The sequence below is a fragment of the Macrotis lagotis genome, chromosome 3 (genome assembly GCF_037893015.1).
Source record: "Macrotis lagotis isolate mMagLag1 chromosome 3, bilby.v1.9.chrom.fasta, whole genome shotgun sequence".
NCBI classification, from domain to species: domain Eukaryota; kingdom Metazoa; phylum Chordata; class Mammalia; order Peramelemorphia; family Peramelidae; genus Macrotis; species Macrotis lagotis.
This window is the reverse complement of record NC_133660.1, coordinates 204,432,164-204,455,383: the sequence shown is the minus strand read 5'-3', so window position 1 is coordinate 204,455,383 and position 23,220 is coordinate 204,432,164. Positions and strand designations below refer to the sequence as shown.

The window sequence follows — 23,220 nt, the reverse complement described above, 5'->3', positions numbered from 1 at the left end:
AAGACTATGGACCACTATATTTTTAAAAGCAAAAAAATTAAAAGCATAGGATTAGAGGATTAGATAGAAATGAAAGAGACAAAGAAAAGGATCTGACAGTAACTGGGGTCATAGATTATGAAGAATTCTTCACCATCACCTAAATTCCATAGCATGGCTATCTCAGATTGTCTTGAGCAAGTGCAGGTTGTATCATGAAAATATTCACCCTTTTCCTACAGTAAGACTGTTTGGTTGGAGGTTATATCCTCTACTACTAGGAAAAATCCATCGATTAAGAGATATTGGACATAGAAGTCTACTGGTATGCAGTGTAGACTGAACTCTCATTTACTCAGGTGAAGCTGTAAATCATTGTCTCTCTGAAAAGTCTTTAGGTTCAAAACATCAGTTTCACAACACTTGTACAAAAATAATCATAGCAGCCCAGAAGAAATGGAAATTAAGTAAGTATCCTTCAGTTGGGGAATGGCTTAGCAAACTGTGGTATATGTATGTCATGGAACACTACTGTTCTATTAGAAACTAGGAGGGATGGGAATTCAGGAAAGCCTGGAGGGATTTGCATGAACTGATGTTGAGTGAGATGAGCAGAACCAGAAAAACACTGTACACCCTAACAGCAACATGGGGGCAATGATCAACCTTGATGGACTTACTCATTCCATCAATGCAACAATCAGGGACAATTTGGGGTTGTCTGCAATGAAGAATACCTTCTATATCCAGAGAAAGAATTGTGGAGTTTAAACAAAGACTAAGGACTATTACCTTTAATTTAGAAAAAAAAACCTGATATCTTATTGTCTGGATCTTGCTATCTCTTATACTTTGTTTCTTCCTTAAGGATATGATTTCTCTCTCACAATTTGGATCAATGTATACAATGGAAACAATATAAAGACTGGCAAATTGCCTTCTGTGGGGGGTGGGGGGGAGGGAAATAAGATTAGGGGAAAAATTGTAAAACTCAAAATAAATGAAATCTTTTAAAAAATGTCAGTTTCACAAGCATAGCATGGAGAAGGCATATGGATACACAGTAGTTCATTGGGCGGGGGGGAAACCTGGCTTTGATAGACTGCACAGGGTTAATAAGAGTCAACATTATATGGGCTGGATTAAGAAAAGTGTTAATGGGTGGCTGGGTGGCTAGGTGGCACGGTGGATAGAACGGTGGCCCTGGCCCTGGAGTCAGGAGTACCTGGGTTCAAAGCTGGGCTCAGACACTTAATAATTACCTAGCTGTATGGCTTTGGGCAAGCCACTTAGCCCCATTGCCTTGCAAGAAAAAAGAAAAAAAGAAAAAAGTGTTAACTTCGAGAAATAAGGAGGCAATAATCCCTCTATACTTTGCCCCACATCACATCTTTAAAAGTTCAAGTCTGTGTACATGGAAGGTGGTAAAATGGAAGAAGAGTTAAGCTTCTTTTGTCCATCCTCAGAGGGGAGAACCAAGAAAAATGTTTGGAAGTTCCAAAATGATTATTTTAGGTTTGATAACAGGGAATTTGATAGTTGGAAGGAAATTCAGTGCCAATTTTGTCCAAACCAAACCAATCATGAAAGGAAGGTCTGAAGATGTCTACAGAGGAAAAAGTCAGTACTTCTTAAGGGAGCACTCATTTCACTTTGGGGCAGCTCTAATTTTTCTTGATATTAAGCTTAAATGTGCCTCCTTATAACTTCCACCTGTTACTCCAAATTCTACCCCAGGCCCCAATGAGACCAAATGTAACAAATTTAATCTCTGTTCCATATGATGAATGATCCTTCATATATTTGAACACAGCTCTTATGTTCATGTCCCTTTTGAGTCTTCCCTTCAAAAGGCTTACATAAAAAATGCTAAATTTCATCAATGGATCTTCACATAAAATAAAGTAATTTGGTTATGCCCCTCTCCCTTTCAGCACTCTGCATTTTATCAATGTCTTTCATAAATCATAGCACACAGTAGTGAACACAATAATCTAGATGAGGTCTGATGAGGGCATAGTACACTGGGTTTATCACCTCCCTCTTTCTGAAAATTAGAACTGTCTAGAAACTGGCTTTGGGAGGAAATGAGTTTGTTTCCTCCATGTACTGAATGTCTTCAAGCAAAGGCTCTATGACCAGTGATCAGGGATGTGAGCATTGTTTTTAGCATAAGGTTTCACTACTTGGTGATCCAACATCCCCCAACAATTCTCAAATTCTATGATCCAGGAAGATAATGTTTGTAAAGCACCTGACAAAAGCTTAAAAAACTATCCACAATAACTAACCATTGACTTGACTTTTCTTTTTTTAAACTAGACTTGAGGGCTGATCAGTGAAGGGAACTTCCAGTGGGAAAAAATATCCTCTGCCTCTGCAGATCACTAGCTGCTCCGACAATTTTTTGAAAGCCTCAGAAAGTTGCCAGTGCATGCAGCATAGTGATAGAGTGGCTTGTCTAAAAGTTGGTAAGATCTGGATTCAAAAGTCACAACTGTGAGGCTGGGTAAATTACTTCACCATTTATTACTATTATCCTAGGAAATTCTAAGGCAATAACTGAACTACAGGCTTTAAAGTTTGCAATGTAACATACTGCTGGGTGGTAAAGCAAATAATGCATTGCTAGATTCAGAAGATTCAAATTCAAATTTAGTTTCAGAAATGCCTATTTGCTTGAATATGAACAAGCCATTTGACCTCAACCTCAGTTTTCTCAGATGTAAGATGATTTCTAGGGTTGTTCAGATAATTAAAATGGAAAACATTTGTCAATCTTTCAATGTTATAAGTGCAAACTGACATCATCACTATTATTATTATATATGTTCTCATTTGAACTTCATGGCAACAGTGAGAGGTAGGTTCTATAGATAATATTATCTTCATTTTACAGATAAGGAAAATGAGGAAGCTCAGAGAATCTAAGAGATGTGTTCATAATTATACAACTAATAAATAAGAGAAGCAAGATTCAAAACAATGTCTTTCTGATTAAAATAACTTATTCTCCTATGGTCCAGACCCTGAGAGTACAAAGACAAAAGTGAAAAAGTTCCTGCTCTCAAAAAGCTTACTTTCGGGGTGGGGGGGAATGAAATAATATGTATACAATTAAGTAAATATAAAATATGTATAAAGAAATTATGTGATTTCAGGGAGATGTTGACTAAGCATTTTGGGAAGGGGTAGTTCAGAATTAGCTTTATATAGAAGACGACATTTATTCTTATTAAGGGGAAGTAGAGAAGAGGAAAAAGTACGTACTGGGAATGGGTGACAATCTATGCAAACAAAGATGGCAGAGAAAACATTACCAGGGCAACTAGGTCAGTTTGGATGGAAAAATATCATGTGGTGGGAAGTAATATGATAGTATGGAAAGAGAGACTATAACACAACTGTGCGTAAAAACCAGAGGGGAAAAAGTGGCTAGTTTATACTGGAGGCAAAAGTGAATCATTGAAGCTGATAGAGCTGGGTAGTAACACAATTTCAGCATTCTATCCAATACTCTAGTCTACCCTCTCTTTATTAACCTGCTACAACAAGGTTCCAAAAAGTATAATATCTCTGTCTTAAATGTCCTAATTTAAAGTGTGATGCACTTGGTGACTATTACCTAAACTACAAAAGAAAGAGAGAGAAAGAGAGAAAAAATAAGATGGAGATGGAGTAAAACATTTGGGACTCACTTTTCTTTGAAACAAGAAGACAAACTATTGATGAACATTAAGAAGCAAACTAGGCCAAATCTCACAGATTATTCTCAGATTGAAATTCTTCTGAAGCCTCAGTCTAATTAACAGTAGGGCTTGAGTTATAAACACTCTAGAGTACATCTAAAGTTTTATGGGCTGCCAAAAGCTGCTTTCTAGCTTTATCACACTCATTGAAAACTGAAAATCAGTATACTCTTAAAAAAATAAATTACAAAGTAACCTTCCCATTAAAAACAGAGACAATAAAATGGAACAACATATGGAAAGAAAGATTATGGGATTAACTAATTACATGATATGCCTAAGACTACCACATAGGAACCAATTCTTGGGGTGAGGGGAGGTCTACAAACTTCAAACACAACAAAAGCTTTTTTCTCCAGAGCTACAATTTCTTAATCTACAATAGTCACACTTAAAAAAGGCCTCAAGAAACTGGAAACTGTTAAGAAATAACTTAAACTGCTAGCATATAATGATTATAATACATGTACTTTTATTCTTTTTCATAATTTGTTTTCCTTTTCCTCTTCTGATTAGTGTTATATTTGAATATTAAGGTAGTAACATAAATGTCTGAAAAAATATCTTCAATTAAAAATGGTTCAGTGATCCTTTTCCTCAGAATTCTAAATCTTGAGTAATAACTGTTCCCAATCTTCACTTCATTCTCAAAGCAGCAAGATACCCTTTACTCCACCCCCCCCAACAATACTACCCACTCCTGGGGCTCTGGACACAGCAGACTCTAAATTATGATTACTGAACAGATTTTGCTGAATACAAAAATATTTTCACTATCTGGTCAGAGTAACACAAAAGTTTGTAAATTAAAAACAGAGAAAAGTGACTTTTTTTTAGATTTTTCAAGGCAATGGGGTTAAGTGGCTTGCCCAAGGCCACTTAAGTGGCTAGGTAATTATTAAGTGTCTGAGGTCGGATTTGAACCCAGGTACTCCTGACTCCAAGGCCAGTGCTCTATCCACTGTCCCCAGAAAAGTGACTTTCAATAAAAAAAAAAACCCACCATAATTTTTCTGCCAATTAAAAAAATAGAAAATAATAATTTTTAGCAATTGTTATGGATATACACACTTCTTAGGAAAAGTGGTTGACCTACTTTAAACTTTTGAAATGGGAATTCCTGTTAATTTAATGAAAATGCCTTTCAAACCATACATTAATCATTAACCCTCAAAATAGTCCAAATATTATGGCAATTCCATAAATTCAGGAAAAACTGCTTTAAAAAAATACTATGACTAAAAGAAAAATTTTAATTCAATGGAAATGGATAGCATCTGAAAGGTAATGCAATAATATATGCAGATTCCACATCTAATGTAACAGATACTTCCCCAAGGGTTATTTTTATTTTATAATCTCATTCCCACAAAGATACACATAAACTATTCTTAATAGGGTAGGAGTAAAATGCATCCAATGGGGAACACTTTCACAAATGAAGTGCAAGGACCCCCAAGTTAACCAGACTATCTCCTAGCCCCACAGTCCAAACTCTTGCAATTCATATTTATATGCATCTTATTTAATACTTGAGTGACTAAACAAGTTCGGCCTGGCCTCCCCTTGCCTTAAGCAAAGTCGAACATTTGGTCCATGGAGTTAAATTTTAACTGCTAGCACCACAACATTATGGAGTTCACCTTAATTAGAAGTAATAAACCCTTCAGTAGCTTGGAAAGATTCAGTATTAAGTCTCTATATACCCCCCCCCAATAAATTTGCTCACTGATGAAAAGCCAAGATAACCTAAAATCCACTATCTACCATCCTGAGTTTTTAGCATCTTATGTCATTCTTTTAACAACTTGTGATTAAATTCCTCACTTAACGAATTACAACTTAACTGGTTTGTGTTCTATTTTCCTTTAGCGATAGAGGACTGGGGGAAAAAAAAAAGATGTAACAAGGAGAGTCACTTATTAGCCACACTTACCTCCAGGGAAAGGGTTGGGCTGCACCACAAAAAGGAAGGCTCTGACAATTTGAAACAAAATTTCGATTGGCCCAGAATCCAACTGGAGATTTGTCTCATAGTTTGTAGCAGGTAAGTACTCCAGATCCAAAGTTGCCTTGGACACAGACTGTCCCCCTGAAGCAGGACCTCCAAGCTGCACCAGCAACAGCAACAGGCAGAGGATGGAAGCCATAGCTTAGCAAGATTCAGAGAACATGAGCGAGGGTTGGCGGTGGGGGCCTCTTCTTTTTCTGAAACTGGGAAATACTCCCGGCAGGTGGAGAAATGGGTTTCTGTGAAGCAGGCCAGTGACATGGGCAGGTGTGTTCATCAGCCTCCTGCTGCTCCTCCTCCCTGGATTAAGTGGGCATCTGCTCCCAGCTGATGGAGGAGGTCTTTCCAGGATCTGAGCCGGGACACCAATCCTGGCAAAGAGATTTAAAAAAAGGGCTTAACACTCACACCCTCCCCTTTCAGAATAATTCTGGGAGAAGGTGAGGTGGCAATTACAAACCCCCACCTCAAGTAAAAGAATGCGCCACAGTAAGGTAAACATTAATTACAATAGCTTACATTTCCAAAGACCTTCACTTTTGTCAGGTGATTTAAAAGACTCCAGAGACTTAAAAATAATTTCTAAAGATAAGCGCCTTTATCAATGGCCTCAATTTACAAATGAGGAGGTTCCTTAATCTCAGTTTACAAAGGAAAAAACTGAAGCTCCAGAGGTAGAGAGATTTCCTTCAGGGTCACACAGATGTAGTGAGTCAGAGAGAAAGCAATAGTTCTCCCTTTAGAATATAAGCAGTTAGGTTGAATTTGAACACCTGAGTCCTTAGCACAGTCTCTGGCTCACAGAAATCACTTCAATGTCTGTGCCAGCTATCAAAATCAGGATGTGGTTACAGTAGACATCAAATAGTAATCTAAAATAATGCTGAGAGAGGGGGAGAAAGAAGAGGGAGCAGGGGAGAAGACTCAGATCCCTGAAGAAAAAACACTTTCATCTGTAAAATAAGTTTGAACTAGAATGATCTCTAAAGCTCCTTCTAGCTCTGCTGCTAATATTCTGCAAGACTTCTGGGAATGGTAAAAAGTCACACACTCAGCTCTGGCCATCTATTTCCTCTAGAATTCAAAAGGGTGTAGGCTCCTTTCCTAAAGGCAGAAGGTCCACCTGACTTCTCCCAGAGCAAGGGTGAGTGCTTTACATTATTACTACTTATCAGTCTCCAAATCTACCTTTTATCTATAGTCTATTTCTTAGGGAACCAGACATGTTGAATAAGAGGCTGGTTCTTATGGGTCCAGAAGTATTTAGGCTGCTCAGGTAAAAGCTAGAGAAAAAGAAAAAAATACAAAGAAAAGAAGAAAGAAATTAAGAGAGAAATAGAGAAAGGAAGGAGAAAGAAAGAAGGAAGAAAGGAAGGAAAAATATAGGGTACACAAAAAGTAAGTCATAATTATTGTTTAGCAAATGCTATTCTTGACTTTTTCCTATTGAAATTTCCTAATTTTTAAGGGGAAATCTATCTGGCTTTCATACAATGTCACATTTACTATAAAGTCTAGTGGTGCAGTGTATAGGACACTGACCCTGGATTCAGGGGGACCTGAGTTCAAATCCAGCCCCAGACACTTAATTACCTAGCTCTGTGACCTTGGGCAAGTCACTTAACCCCATTGCTTTGCAAAAACAAAAACAAAAAAGTCTAGTGAAAGTCATTTAAATGTTTATTTTCTTAAATTCACCAGATTTTAGAGTTGATGGGGATCTCACAAATTATCTAGTCCCCCCATTCATTTGTGAATGAGGGAAAGTGAGACCAAAGTCCATACAAACAGAAAGTAAGTGGCAGACCTAGCATTTGAAACTTGCTGTATTTGAAGATCCCATTAGGATAGGTCCAAGGACTCTTGTTTTTATACTCGAGTCTCCCCTCCCTGTGATCATATGGGCCCAGAAAAGGAAAAAGCACATTCCCGGTTCCTCACTGACACATCTATAAGCTTCCCTTCTCCCTTCCTTAACAGGCTGAACTTCATCAAGAGCATCATTCTATTAAAGTCCTTGTAGTTTTTCCCTACCAGTCTTTAAGTTATTCTCTCTTCTCAAGGAATTCAGTACTTAGTTTTCCTCTTTGCCCAAATCTTTCCTCTTGGGGACTTCATTTTGCAATTTGCTATCCCCACTGATACAGATTCTCCTTTCTACTGGATCACCCTGATTTCCATAAGTTTTATCTTCCCTTGACCCCCCAACATATATACAAATGCTCAAACCTTTGATCTTGTTCTAAATACTCCTACCTTCACAATCTATATGTAAAATATCTTCTTCCTCTGACCACAATTTATCTTTCTATCTGTCCCTGTGGCTCATTCCCCTCCCCCCAGATTTATTTTCAGTTCTTACTCCAGCTTCTAGTTACTCCTACCCTAGTAAAGTTTTCCTAACCATCATTCTTGCTTCAGTCTCACTTTCCTCCCTTCGAAATCCTGACCATAATTTAACTTCACACTGTCTTCTATCATTAAGACATCTGTCATCTTGTCTTATTTCTAGTCAAACCTTTTCAAACCCCAAATCTGGAAGACTTCCATCTACCACATGCCTTTTCTACTCCTCCTCCCAGTTTCTAAACACCAATGGAGGAAGTTAGAAAAGAGTCCTAACTGCATCCATCCACTACAAATTTATTATCTGATCTCACTAGTTCACTACAATATTTTCACTTTTCCAATTGACTCAATCACGCTAATCTCAGTGATAGATCTAAACCTGTTCTTCCCCTCCTCCCAAATCCCAGACACCCAGAACATTCTTTCATCTCTTACTTCAGTTTAAAAAAAATGAAGCCAACATTAGGAAGCTCCATTAATTCCCAAATTTTACATTTTGAATCACTTCAACATCACTCTCAAGCTTTCTTTGTTCCTCTTATAGAGAAAGAGGTGGCCCTTTGTGGGCTCAAAACCAGCCCATTTACATAGGTTTTACATGACCCCATCCTGTCCCAAGCCACCTGGATCATTCCCTCTCTCTAATTTTTAATCCCTCATGATTCACTAAATCCTTATCTATACCTTTCAAATTGTTAACAAATATGCTTAGATCTCCATCCTCTAAATATATATATATATTTTAATCTTCTATCCCTTCAATTGTTTGTCTTATATCTCACCTCAATTGGGGAATTCTTCAACTGAGAGATCCTAAGATCCTTCTGAAGAGTTATACCTCCTACCTAGGTTCTTTTGACTAGAGGTCAATAAGAGACAAGGCTAAAAGATAAAAAGTTTAATTAGCATCAGGTATTAGAGGTTGATGGGTGGCAAATGACTGTAGAACAGAGAAATATATGTACATATTGAGTTGACACACATTTAGGGGCAGGTAGGTGGTACAGAGGATGGAGAGCAGAGTTAGGAAGACCCTCAGACAATTAACTAGCTGTGTGATCCTGGGCAAGTCACTTAACTCTACTTGCCTCAGTTGCCTCATCTGTAAAATGAATTGAAGAAGGAAATGATAAACCACTCCAGGATCTTTTGTTTGTTTGTTTTTTAGGTTTTTTGCAAGGCAAATGGGGTTAAGTGGCTTGCCCAAGGCCACACAGCTAGGTAATTATTAAGTGTCTGAGACTGGATTTGAACCCAGGTACTCCTGACTCCAGGGCCCGTGCTTTATCCACTGTGCCACCTAGCCGCCCCCACTCCAGTATCTTTGTCAAGAAAACTCCAAATGGGGGTCAGAAAGAATTGGATGTAACTGAAAATGACTGAAATGATACAGTTTCAGGCTGCTCAATAATCTTCCTTATTTCAGAGATAGAGTTGAGACTAGCTGTCAGGTGATTTGGGGTTAGAAGGGCAGTGGAGAATATCTTAACTGGAGGAAACTTGGCTTCCCTGAAGTTCACGTCATCAGATTATTTTGGTAGGGTAGTAGATCTCTAGTTAATCTAACGGAAGCCTCCCTTTTGGAAAAAAGTTCCTTCAATGTTACTCTTTCTGGAGAGATATTTGAAGGAAAGAGAGTGTAAAGTTCCTCCAAATTTACAATTTACAGCTATGGTCTGTTTTTAATCCACACCTTTCTTCCATAACCAATCTTCCAAAAAAGAAAGATGTCTATACTTTCTGAGCTCTGAGCTTTATCTCCTCCAATTCACTGCTTGTCCTCCAACTTCCAAATTTGTCACTCAACTAAAACCATTCCCTCCAAGGTTACCTGTGATCTCTTAATTGCCAGATTATCACTTCTCTTTCCTCATGCTTCCTGATCTCTCAGCAGCACACAATATTGCTGATCTCCCCTCCTCCTGAACAATCTGTTTTCTCCAAGTTTTCATGACATTCCCCTCTCCCTCTCTTGATTCTCCTTCCTATCTAGCTATCCCTAGATCATCATCTCTGTCTTCTCTTAGTATATTTCTCTTCCCCTCAACTTCTCCCCTTTCACTCTCTTGCCCCCCCATCTCTCTCATATACCTCCCCTCTTTTGCAGTTGTTTCTCTGGGTTTCTCTGTTCTGCAGGTAACTTTTTAAAAATAAAGATCTTAATAGTATTTTATTTTTCCCCAATTACATGTAGAAAGTTTTCAACTTTCATTTTTTTGTAAAATATTCTCCCTCCCTTCTTTTACTCCCCCTCCCCAAGAGAGTAAGCAATCTGATACAGGTTATACATGCACAATCAGGTTAAACATATTTCAAGATTAGTCATGTTATAAAAGAATCAGAACAAAAGGGAAAAATCATGAGAAAGAAAAAAACAAAAAACAAATTTTTTAAAAAGTGAAAAATAATATGCTTTGATTTGTACTCAAGACTCCACAGTTCTTTCTTTGTATGTGGAAGGCATGTTCCATCACAAGTATTTTAAAATCATCTTTAATTACTGTATTGATGAGAAGAGTTGATAATCACACAATGTTGCTGTTCCTATGAACAATGTTCTCCAGGTTCCTCTCATACACTCAGTATCAGTTCATGTAAGTCTTTCCAAATTTTTCTGAAAACCATGCAGATAACTCTTACTAGGTCCCCATACAAACCCCTTGTTTCTCTCCTAGGCTCCAGTACTTCATCATCAATTGCCTAGTTATCTCCAAGTTTGCATACTCAATCAAGAATCACAGATTCAAAACAAAGAGGCATGGAAGAGGTCATCTGTTCCAAAAAGCTGCATTTTACAGATAAGGAAACTAGGACCTCTGGAGATTAAGTGACTTTCTCAAAAATCACTAAGAAAGTAAGTATTACTTCCTCTGATTCCTGAGCCGGGGCTTATTTCATTGTACATCACAGCCAAGAAAGAAGTCTTTTCCGCCAAAAACCTCCAGTCTTTTGAGATCATCATCATACTTTCTGTCACCCAGGTTTTCAAGCCAGGAGTCATCCTCAACTCTTCCCTAATAACAATCTATTCCTGGGTCTTATTGATAGTATCTCCAGCCTTACCTCTTATAGCACAATCACCCTTCACTTAAATTTATTACAATAGGTCCCTAATTCATCTCCCTTCTGTGTTCCCTCCCCCATCCCATCTTTTCTCCATAAAGCTGTCAAAGGAATATTCCAAAAATCCCTTCCCTTCTCAACAAGACCTAGAGGCTCCACTGTTGCCTAAATAGATCTCTGGTATAGAAATTCCTCTATTTGGCATTTACAGCCCTGAGCAATCTGACCCCAGGCTATCTCTCCAGGAAGACTGAGCCTTACTTTTCTGAACACACTCTACATTCCAGTCAAAGTGGCTTCCTTGCTCCTGCTGGTACCTAACATTCCAGCTCTTTCCTCAATCCTTTACATTTTGAGTTGCCTTCTATAGCTGGACCAGATACCCAATTCACCTCTGATGAACGGAATCCCCACTGTCCTTCAAGATTCAGCTCCTTCATAGGGCTGATCCCAACACTCCCCACAGCAGCAAATACTCCACAAAATTACCTGTATATGTATTTTTTTCCTCTGAAATAGGAAAAATAGGAGCCATTTCTTCTCGGTCCATGCCTAACATAATAGGTGATCAATAAAGGCATGATTGACCCAGGAAGGAATAAGATAGTACATGCTTTGCTGGCAAGTAAAGGTTACTTCATTTTCAACAACTGGCAGAAAATTAAATGACATTTAGGATGCTAAATCATCCAAGTCATGACCTGCCCAATTACAAAATCCATGATGAAGAAGGGCAACAGAAACCAGATGCAAGGGACCTCAGGAATGGTACATCCCATTCAGTTTAAGAAAAGTAAAATGAACCAGGTGAGAGTCACAAGATTATAATCTGTAATTCACTAAGAAAGCATGTGTTCACGTAGACCTCATATGGAGAGTCTTTATTATTATTTATTACCTATTATTATATAATGTTACAGTATGTACTCCCACTCAGAGGGTTCCCTGGGGATTAGAATTTTTCATGTTTTGAATTTTCCCAATGAGAAGGGAGCCTTCACCTATGCAAACATCCAAATTAATAAAACATTGAATATAAGTTTAGTTATATATAACTAACAAAAATACCAGATATGACTTGTACTACATAAACAGCCAGAACAATTCTCCTCCCTTCTTCCATGAGCCTCCCCTTTCTATAGACATCACCTTAAAGCACTACCTCGAAAGCATCTCAGAGTTATCCCATTTTATAGCTCTACCTGGGAAGTATGCCCCAAAAAGTCATACTACCTTTATAGCACTCCCTAGGGAGTCACAAAAAGTTGAGAAAGAACTTGACAATGCCACAAAGCTTGGCCTATAAGGCATCTTGCATTGAGTAGGCACCAAGTAAATAACTCCAACCTTGCTTTACAGAAATACTGAGCATTGGTCTTTTAAAATTTGGGCTTTGGGGTGATGAGCAGGGAATTTGGAAGTTAGATGGGAGATCAGATAATTCAAACTCCTAGAAAGAGAATGGCTAAACTGAACTGCCTACATTATAGGCTAAAAGATACCACCATTCAATAGTGGCAATTCTTTCTAAATTGCAGGCTCAAATTTCCCTGTGTGTAAAATCTGGTTTCAGTCTTTGACTTTGGGAAAATGCAGAGGGAAAAAATGATAACAGGGGCTCCTTAAGATAAACAGATCCAGAGATGTGATACCATAGTGGAAGAATTCTAAAAATCTTTAACTTAATCAGAGACAGTAGGGGTCATCTAATATGAACTCTATTTTACAAATGAGGAAATTGAGGCTCTCATGTAAAGTCCACAAAGTTAAGTTCTAGAGCAAAGCCCTAAATCCTGATAATTGCTCCTCAGGAGATGGAAAACACACAAGCAGAAGGGAAAAAGAAGATAAGGTTGAGGTTATTTCATCCACTTCACAATTCTGCCACTGGCTAACCTGTTTGACATTAATGTTCTTAAGTCTTATTTTATCTTCCAAATCAGATTAAGCACTTCAGTCAGAGGGCATGGTAATTCTTTTGGGTACCCCCACAAGAGTTTTCTGTACACATCTGTACACAGCTAAGCCTTCAAATTATGGTCTACACTAGATTTAAAGCAGTACTAAGGGTTTTATTGACAGCTTCAGGCAGATAGTTTCTGAGACTGCCCTTGGTTCTTCCAACAGCTCCCTGAGTGACAATCCCATAATATCCTGCCTTGGGGCAGGATATCAATAGAGAAGTTCTGAAGCGCCTTATCTGAATGATAATCTTGCTTGAGATTCTTTATCTCTAGATAGGGAGGGAAGAGTTATGAACAGAGGAAACCAAGCAGAAGTATAATAATATCTCACAGGACTGTCACACATCATTTCAGTTCAAAGGAACCCCAGCCACTATGTAATCCAGCTCCTACTCAAAAGGCATTTCTCACTATAACATACCTGACAAGTGATAATATAGTCTCAGCTCCTCCCCAATGAAGGAGAAACCAAGGGGTGCCATTCTCAGATAGCTTTAATTGTTCCCAAGGTTTTTTCCTGGACAGCAAAGCTAAAACCACCAGTTTGGGACTTCTATCCATCACTCGAGGATCTGCCCTGTGGGGGGCCCAACAGAAGCTCTCTGCTCCCTCTTCCACATGAAAGTCCTTCAAATGAAACTTACAGTATTCAAACAATTTCTATCTTTACTACTTGGCCTAATTTCAGTTCTCTCTGGCTTTCATGGGATAAGCAGAGAAGAGAATCTAGAAGGGCTTTGGAGGATGAGGAGAGAATTTGGAAGTCAGATGGAAGATCAGATAATTCAAACCCCTCATTTTATAGATGAAGAATAAACACCAAGGAGCTTATATTAATTTGTCCAGGGGTGACCCAGCTGGATGATCCCAAAGCCTGGGTTATGGGGGTATAACTGTCACTCCTTAAGGTGAGAGAGAGGACCTAGATTCAAAAAACAAACCAACCTATCAACCTCTGGCTCCAAAGGAACATAAATTAAGTTCATCTGGGAATCTAAAACTAAGACTGAAATGCATGGCTCTTTGCACCTAAGACTTAAATTTAAAATTAGAGGGTCTTAGTTCCTCGATTCAACAAACAAACCACTGCCTCTAAAGGAACATAAATTACGTTCATCTGGGATCTAAAACTTAAGACTTAAATTCAGGACTCTTTGCACCTAAATAAGACTGAATTTAAAATGAGAAGGTCTCAGTTCCTCGATTCAACAAACAAAACCCCACTGCCTGTAAAGGCACATAATCAAGTTCATCTCAGTATCTGAAACTAAGACTCCTAAATTCATGCCTCTTCGAACATAAATGAAACTGGATTTAAAATGAGAGGGTCCTAGGTCCTAATCAAACTCAGAGTTAATACTTTTGTCACCTTTCGTAAGAGTTAGACATTTGCTGACTTTCAGTTTCTCATTTGTTAAATGAGGGGGATTGGTTGGATTATCTGTGAGGTCCCTTCCAGCTCTAAATTTTCAAATCACCAGGCCCCTGGTCTCTTGTAAATAAATCTAGTGCGCTGCTTTTCACTACAGATAGACTTCTCTCTTGTCTAGAAGCTGAATCACAAGGGTGTTTTACTGAGATTCAGGTGGGAGGTTTGGGAATGGGGAGGTGGGGAGAGAACTGAAGAATTCTAGTGGTCTCTATTTGATCCCTATCTGCTCCTCGTTAGGACCCCGGGGAATGGTCCCAATGGAAAAGATGTGAGTCGGACCCCAAACCTCTCCCCATAGTAAACAATTGTCAGAAGTAGAAAAGGGGCCTTCTCCCCACCCCACCCCCATCCTCTGAGGGGGCAGCAGAGCCCACCAGTCAACTCTGGCTGTTCCCTCCTACCCCCCCAATCCCCCCGTGGCTCCCTTGCACCCAAATAGAATACAAAAAGGGTTTCAAAGGAAGTAAACCTTGGGAAGGACAGGAGGGAGAGGGGCCCAGGCGCTAGGAATTCCCCGTTGGGGAAGGGGCGCGTGGGGGTTAGCCCGAGTAACTTGACTGTAACTCGCGGCAGCCTCTTCAGAATGGGGAGGGGTAACGGTGTCCAGACCCCCCATCCCGGGCTCAGCCCGGTGGCCCAGCAGCCGGCCCGGACCCGGAGGGCTTCAGGAGGGGGTGGGCAAAGGCGCCTCAACTCGCCGGCTGAAAGCAGGCTCCTCCTCTCTCCATTTTCTCTCCTTTGTTGTCCGGGGCCGGTCTAGGGACTGCGCCCGGGCCGGCCCCGGGTCCGGGCCCCACTTTGCCGGGTCTGGAGCCCTTCCCTCAGCCCCTCTCCCCCCTCCCCGCCAGCAACACCAGCGCTTTGGGCGCCCTGGAATAATGGAAAGCTCCCGGCTTGCCCTGCTCTCCTCCCCGAGGGCTCTAGGGCCAGGGTCCCACTTGGAGGGGGCTCCCCGGGGAAGCAGGAAGATGCCTTCGGCCGAAATCCCACAGCAGCGGGGGGGTGGGGGCAAGGAAGCGCCTGTGCCCCCCTGCTGGCTCCCTGAACCAGGTAACCCTCCATCTCCGCACCTTCCCAGCGGGGGTCGGGGTGGAGGGCGAGGAGGGAGCATCCAGAGCGTTCCTTGGGGAATACCGGTCCTGAAGGAGAACCCCATCCTCCACCGTAGTAAAGAAGCCCCCGTCTCCCATCCTGCCCCCCAGCCCCTCCTATCTGCCCTCCCTAAACCCGCAGCTTCCCAGAATTCGCGTCAGGGGTCCCTCCAGACCTCAGATAAAGTCGCAACACAGGCGGCGGGGGGCGGGAGGCTGAGACCCCCCCATTCCATTCTCCAACACAGTCCCGGTTTCCCCGAAGCCCGCCCCGCTGTAAAGCTCAAACCTTTCATCTGCGCCGCTGGAAAATTACAGCCAAAGTCAAAAAAGTTTGCTCCCCAATAGCGCCCCCCCCCTTCCAGCCCCAGTGCCCCCGTCCTCCCCCCAGGCCGGCATCTCTCTCCGAGCTCGTCCTGCCTCCTCCTCCTCCTCCTGCTCTTTCTGCCCGCAGCCCCCGGCCCAGCTCCTGACAGCCACACGAGACTGGGGGGTGGCAGGCACGACTCCCCACTTCCCCCAGACATCACTTCCCCAGGTTTCCAAGTGCCGGCAGGCTCCCCTAATCCCCCCCCCCTTCCTTCCCATAGGTATTTTCCCAGCTACTGGAAAGAGAACTCCAGGGGGAGGGTACTCACCGCCCAGCAGCTGCTCGCAGCTGCTTCTGCTCTCTCCCCCCTCCTCGCCTTAACACCTCGTTGGAGGGGCTGCAGCTGCGGCCAGGGGCCGGGCAAGGACCTGGACCCCGGCTGGGCTCGCGCTGGGCTCCGGCTGGGCTCCGGCCGGGCTCGCGCTGGGCTCGCGCTCTCCTCCAGCAGCAGCTGCTACTGTTAACGCCGCAGCAGCCTTCTCGTTTTCCTCTTCCCAGCCCCTGGTCTGCCTGCACACCAACCAGCCTCCCCAGCTCGCTCCGTGCTCAGCAACCCTGGAAGCCCCGGCTCATGAATGATTCATGAGTCACGGAACCCGGCCTCCAGTTTCAGGGGACCACCAGCTGGGGTTCCGGAGACCCCTCCTCCGCTCCTCTCCCACGCCGCCCCCGCCTCGGAGCGCGTAGCAGCTTGTGCACGGTGCGTGGAACCGGGCTCCCACTCCCACTGGGAAGAGGGAGGGGGCTTTTCTACTTGGGGAGGCTCCCCCTGAAGGGAGGGCAGCCGCTTGGCCTAGGACCGCCCCCTACCCCCTCCTTTGCTCTTCCCCGCTACCCCTAACTGGAGTGGGGCGGCGGGAGTGGAGGGGAGACCACATAGGCTTAGGAACATCCGAAAAACCGGGACCTGTTGCGCTCCCGAAGTGCAGCTTAAGTCTTAGAGACTGGACGGGGTAGGGGGGGAGTGGGGGTATCAAGTGATTGGATGGGGCGGGGGAGGGTATCTAGTGCTAAGTTTTCAATTTATAAGAAAATATGCTCTTCCCCTTCCCTTTTCCCGCCCCTCCCTACCGAGAGATGCCTGCACCAGCAAAGACTTCTAGTTTGGGGAAAGCAAAAGCTGTGCTCCTCCAGAGGGGTTCGGTCACGCTGATGCTTTTATGTTAAAGACTACAGATTGTGCAGCGTTCAACTAGGTTGGCCTCAGGCACTAGGGAGACCAGGCTGTTCTAGCCCCAGTTTGCAGGAGTGCCTTGGGGCCTCCACAAAAAATAAAAATTAAATTAAATTAAAAAAAACAAACCCTAAGTCTCATTAGGCAGGTTCTTGTTCTTACTGACTCCATCCCTGCATCTCTCTGGCTCTCTCTCACGTATTTCGGCACCTGGTCAAAGACGAAAGGAGTTCGCATGTGAGCCCAAAGTCTTAAAAGCCTTAATCGTTGCCAGAGTCCAGGATTCAAACCTATGTCCTCCAAATCTAAATCTACTGCACCTTGGAGCCCTAATTTGCAAGCGCTACACATGTATCTCCTAGGATGACTTTTAGAAGCGAAGAGGTCAGTTCGACGCGTTTTTAAAAAGCTTCTTTGAAATCATAGGTGCCATCTCTTCTACCAAAGCGAGGTGGGTGATGACGGGGGAGCATTCAGCTTCCCTTTTTTAAGCTCGGAGCTCCGTTTCATTAAACAATCCACATTCATGAAGGCCCTGTGTCTATCACGGGGTGTATAAGAACAAAATTAAGAAACAAGTCTCTAGGTTCAAGAATGTACAGATTTGGAGAATGCAACCTTCAGTAGATAATTAGGAGTTAATTTTATGCCAGAGGTCTTCGAGAGGAGAGGAAGCTCGGTTACAGGTGATTTGTGCCGATGGGGAAGTATTTAACCCTTCCTCCTCCACACCAAATCGCACATCTCAAATACAGCCAGAAAAATTTGGATAAAGTTTAATTAAATGTTGATAGAGATCAGGACCATGAGATCCACGGCATAACCTCCTAGGGCTTTGGAAAGCTATGCCACTAGACAGGTGGCATGAGATTGGGAGCTAATTGGAAATGGGGCTAGGGCTAAGGTGAGTATCTGAGATGGCAGTAGAGGAAGCTAATGTCTACACCTAGTTCTAGGCAATGTTGTGAAGAAGGGACTTTGCAAACCTTAAAGCACCATTTCCAAGTGATTTATTACTGATCAAAAGAGGCAGCCTGGTTTAAAGACCTTGGTGTCAGCAGCCCTGAATTCAAGTCATGCCTCTTGACATGTACTAGCCATCTGATGCAAGTCACCTAACCCCAGGCAACACCCTAAATCTATAGGTTTCAGGATTCCAAGAGGAAGTCTTTACATTAGAAATTTCCTAAACTGATTAGAATTCTGGATTAAAAACAAATTGGGCATGTACATATATGGGAACCCCTACAACATTCCTCATGTAGCACTAATACCATCATCTGCCCAGGTAGATGGTGAAATGAGTGTTGGACCTGGAGTCAGGTTTGCTAGGTGTATGACCCTAGGCAGGATACTTAATTCTGTTTGCCTCAGTTTACTCATCTCAAGTAAATGGCAACTAAAATTTTCAAAATTCATACTCTAGGCACTGGAGACAATTCCATTCTCAGGAAGCTTCCATTGTACAAGGATGATCAAACATGTATGCAAATACATCAGAAATAAGCAGTAGAAGTAAAAGCTAGGAAGAGCCCTAGTAACTGAGGGAGTCAGGAAAGGCTGCTCCTAAAAGATGGTACCTGAGCTGTGCTTTGAAAGGTATATCTTCCAGAGGAGAGGGACCGTTCATACTAAAACAAAGAGGTAGGAAATATATTGTTATGCCTGGGGAAATTTTAGCAGGCCAATATGATTTGAAAGGAGTGTGTATCAAAAGGAATAATATAAAAGAAGACTAGAAAGGTAGGTGGGAACCATATTGTGAAAGGCTTTTTATAATAATCTGAGAATGGTATAACTGGAATTTACATACATTTTATTCTTTTTTTCTTCCTTAGTAGTCATCTCTGCAAAACCCTCAGGAACCCAGGGCATTTAACTTTCTAATACCATTTGAAACCTTTAAGAAGGGTATACCTGTTTCTCTATTCCCTTTTTAAATGTTAACACTACATCTTTTTTTATATATACAGCAAACAAGCTTTTAAAACATCATTGTATTTAAATAGAACTTTTTGACTAGCCTTTAAACCTATATCACTTGGCTTTCATTGAATGGCCAAAAGTAACCCAGTCAATCTCTGGGGTTCTTTGCTTTCTATTCTGGCCACAAATTGGGGATTTTCCCCCCTCTCTTACTTATATCTTTGAGAAAAAATAATTGATCTTTGGTCTCAATTGTTACCTAGCCTTTAGTCACAATAGAATAGGCAAAAACATATGTATGGGACAGCCAGATGGCTCAATGAATAGAGCACCAGCCCTGGAGTCAGGAGGACCTGAATTCTTATGTGACCTCAAACACTTGCTACTAGCTAGCTGTGGAACCTTGGGCAAGTCACTTAACTCCCTTGCCTCAAAAAACCCAATTTTTTTACAATTAAGGAAAAATGTACAAATTATGTTGTGAATCATGATGATAAAAAAAAGTATTAAAAGGGACTGGGAAAGGCTTCCTGGAAAAAAGTGGACCATTAGCTGGAACTTGAAATAACCCAGCAGATGAGGAAGAAAAACATTCCAGGAATGAGGGGCAGACTATGAGCTTACCCAGATTTGGGAGATATAATATTTTGCTCAGAATAAAAGGGAGAGTAGCTGTACTGGATTACAGAGTATGTAGGTGAATTGTAAGGTATAAGAAAACTAGAATGGTAGAGGGAGATTAGTTTTTGAAGAGTGTTGAGAGCCAAACAGAAGATTATATGTTTGATTGCACAATTTCAGAGTTTGAAAAAGGTAATCTAATCCAAAGATTAACTAAAAAATGGTGACTTCTCTAATTACCTAACAAGTAATCATCTGGCCTCTGTTTGAAGATTTCCAAGGAAAGGAAACCTCTTCTAATGAGACAACCCTTTCCACTTTGGAAGCATCTATTTGTTAGGAAATTTGCCTTCTAGAAGAGCTAAATTTGCCTCAGCAATTTCTGCTACTGATTTTTCCTCAAAGAGTCAAAAATTTTCCCTCTTCAAATGATGGCACTTCCAATATCTACCATCTACCATATCTCCCAATTCTGAGTTATCATACTTATCCTAAACCTTCTCTTCTCCATATGAAACATCCCTAATTTCTTCAACAGGCAGCCAAGTGACTCATGGATAGTTCTAGACCTAAAGATGGGAAGATTTACATTCAACTCCAGTTGCAGATATTTATTAGTTGTGTTACCATATATGTCGTTTGATTTCTGCTTTAGTTTCCCCACCTATAAAGTAGGCATAATAATCTGACTACCAGAGCAGTTGTGAGCACGAAATGAATATTTGCGCAGTGCTTTGAAAGCCTCATGCTAGCTATTATTCAACAGTTCTTGTCATAAAATGAATTTGTTGTTGTTCCTCCTTTGTTCTCAAAGAACAATGACTTGGAGAGCATGATTTCCTGACCTACAAATGACTTGGATTTGAGTGAAATAAAGTTGAGATCCTCATTGACATTCTGGTTACCCTCTTGATACATTCCATTAAACAAAATGGGTGAGTACAGAGAGAAGAGTTGTAAGAAATCAATTTTTGCTAACAAAAGTCATAGTTTCCCATAAGAAATATTTTTTAGCAACAAAGATATATTTAGACAAAGATCACTAAGGCAGGTTACATACTCAAGGGCAACCATGTTAGAGGAGGATCAGTTGAAGAAACAAAGCATGTTTAGTTAACCTGGTGAGGCTAAGTGATACACATTGGATAGAACACTGACCTTGGAGTAAGGAGGACCAGTGTTGAATTCAACCTCAGACACTTGACTCTTACTAGCTGTGTGACCTTGGGCAAGTTACTGATTGTCTTATATCTAGACCATCTCCAGCCTGATTTATATGTGACCTTTGAACTCAGATGGCTCCAGAGAAGAAAGTGAAGCTGGTGACTTAGCACAGCCCCCCCCCGCAAACAAATCCAATTCATGTGCTTGTCATGGCATCACCTCCCTGATGTTGTGCTGGTCTTTGGGAATGAGGAACAAAAACATTATTTTATAGATGAAGAAAATGAGACAAACAGGGTTAAGTGACTTGTCCAGGATCACTCAGTGACTGGATTTGAATTCTGGTCTTCCTGACTTCTAGCCCAGCACTCTTATCCACTGAGTTATCTAGTTGCTTCTTCCTAGCAATTAGACCTATCTAAAAATATAGTGGGCTGACCCTAGAGGTAGTGAGTTTCTCTCCTTTAGAGATTTTATGTAAATAGCAGATAACTATCTGTTGAACAAGCTACATTGAAGATTCCTTTTTGGGGTACAAGTTGGATTAGATGCCTTTTGAGGTCCTTCAGTTCTATTATTCTTTAATTTTGTGGTAATGCTTTTCTGCTCTTATTGTCAAAAATTTTGTCATCTGGATGTAGCACATTTGTTTCAAAAACATGGAAGCATCAAAAAGCAAATAAAAAACTGAAACCTTTGAGAATGTCTTCCCTATTTGAAAATAACCCAATTGGTTTTTAACATGGTAGGGGTGGGTGGGTGGGTGGGTGGAAATATTCCATAAAAACCAGGTCATAGTAGGTATAAGTGCTGGTGGCTTCTCTTGTAAATGTCTCTCATCTCAATATCCTGCTAATCTTGTTTTTCTTTCTCTGCCCACAGGCTACATTGACAAGAATAATATTTTTATAATTCAACAGCCAGATAACAGTAATGATTCATGTATTAAGAGCTTCAGGTAATGCTTATAGGTAGTACAAATTATACATGGTGGATTTAATGAAGAGAAAACAAAGAAAATTCAAATCCATGTCACATCTTTTTAACAGCATGAGTGAAAAGTAAAATCAGAAAGGCAGAAGAGATCTAATATGGAAATTGGAATTAAGTGTAAAATTCAGTAATATTTTCAGGTGTCAACTACGAATACTATTGTCCAGTCTAATCTACTCTTCTCTTTCCCACAGAATTCCTATTCTTTGAAAGTTGAGCTCTAGCTATGTGACCCTGATAAAGTCATTTAACCCAGATTGCCGGGGGGGGGGGGGGGGGGGGGCGGGAATAAAGCTTAAACTTAGACACAAAGCTTGGCTTAACCTCTCCAGTTGCTATCTCCTTCCCCTCAAAGATTGCTTTGGCTATTTTCCCATTTATATGAGGTATATTATTTTCCTACCCTACCCTTAATAGAGGGTCAGCTAGATGTACCCTCCTTAAAGACAAGGACTGTTTTCATTCTTGTCTTTGTATCTTGAGATACAATGTAAAAATTAGATCTTCCAAGGAAAATGTCCAGTTACTGTTTCGTGTATGTCACATGGCCATGTCACATAGTCAGTGTATGTCTGAAGAATGTCTTAAAACCACAAAAACACTGCATGTACTTATGAATAAGGTTCTCAATAAATAGTTTTTTTTTCCTGTTTAGGTGTATACTACTGTAGTATTGGATAGAGTGGGACAGAGAGGAGAAAAAGTCTTAGTGATCCTGGAGGTAATAAGCTTGAGTCTAAGAAGTTCCAACTGGGGTTTTTAATGCAATCTTTTAGAAAAAATTCTTTGTCAAACTGAATTGACTGTTGGAATAAGAGTATTTGGTAAATACATAAGTATTTAATAAAATAAGATTGTGAGATTGGAATCTTACATAGCATCTGGTCCATTCTCATTTTACATGCAACATTCCTACTGGACTCCCACTTGAGGTGATAGGTCTGTATCCGCACAAAATAACTTACTACTCCTTCCCTTAGGGGTCTAAGACTAAATTTGAGTGCTGGAGTTTTCTAGTACTATTGTTCATGTGCCTCCATCTGATGCTCTTTAGTTAGCCAGTTATCAATTAACTAGCCAGCTAATTAACTTTACAAAAATATTTTTACTGATATACTATAGTAACAGTATTTGGTATTAAATATTTCTCACAAACTAAAATATAACCACACACATATTTCTTTAATTTGATAGCCAGATAGCAAAGAAATTATTCTTTCATGCATTTAGAGCTTCAGGGAATGCTTATAGGTAGTACATTTCTACCTGGTAGATTTGATGATGACCCCTGTCACAAGGTCTAAGAGGATAATAAACTTAGATAGTTTATGTGA

The 23,220-nt window shown here is 40.9% G+C and overlaps 2 protein-coding genes across 9 annotated transcripts in view; one reads left to right on the top strand and one right to left on the bottom strand.

The window, feature by feature from the left end:
- Positions 1–16,810, bottom strand: part of PROM1 (prominin 1) — a 160,171-nt gene extending 143,361 nt beyond the window's left edge. For 3 of the 8 annotated variants that reach the window (XM_074229749.1, XM_074229750.1, XM_074229752.1), the window contains exon 1: positions 5,665–5,963. In XM_074229749.1, coding sequence (XP_074085850.1) covers positions 5,665–5,878 — 214 coding nt within the window. In that variant the 5' untranslated portion in view covers positions 5,879–5,963. Of the gene's footprint in view, positions 1–5,664; positions 6,111–16,276 lie in introns of those variants that run through there. The other 5 variants (XM_074229746.1, XM_074229748.1, XM_074229751.1 and 2 more) reach the window with 3 other exon arrangements.
- LOC141519301 (uncharacterized) lies at positions 11,875–22,759 on the top strand. The gene is made up of 6 exons (XM_074231590.1): positions 11,875–11,944; positions 15,121–15,597; positions 16,507–16,708; positions 17,403–20,664; positions 21,776–21,851; positions 22,542–22,759. The coding sequence occupies exons 1-3, from the start codon at positions 11,875–11,877 to the stop codon at positions 16,581–16,583; spliced, it is 624 nt and encodes a 207-aa protein (XP_074087691.1). The 3' UTR covers positions 16,584–16,708; positions 17,403–20,664; positions 21,776–21,851; positions 22,542–22,759.
- Positions 22,760–23,220: the final 461 nt, after the last annotated feature.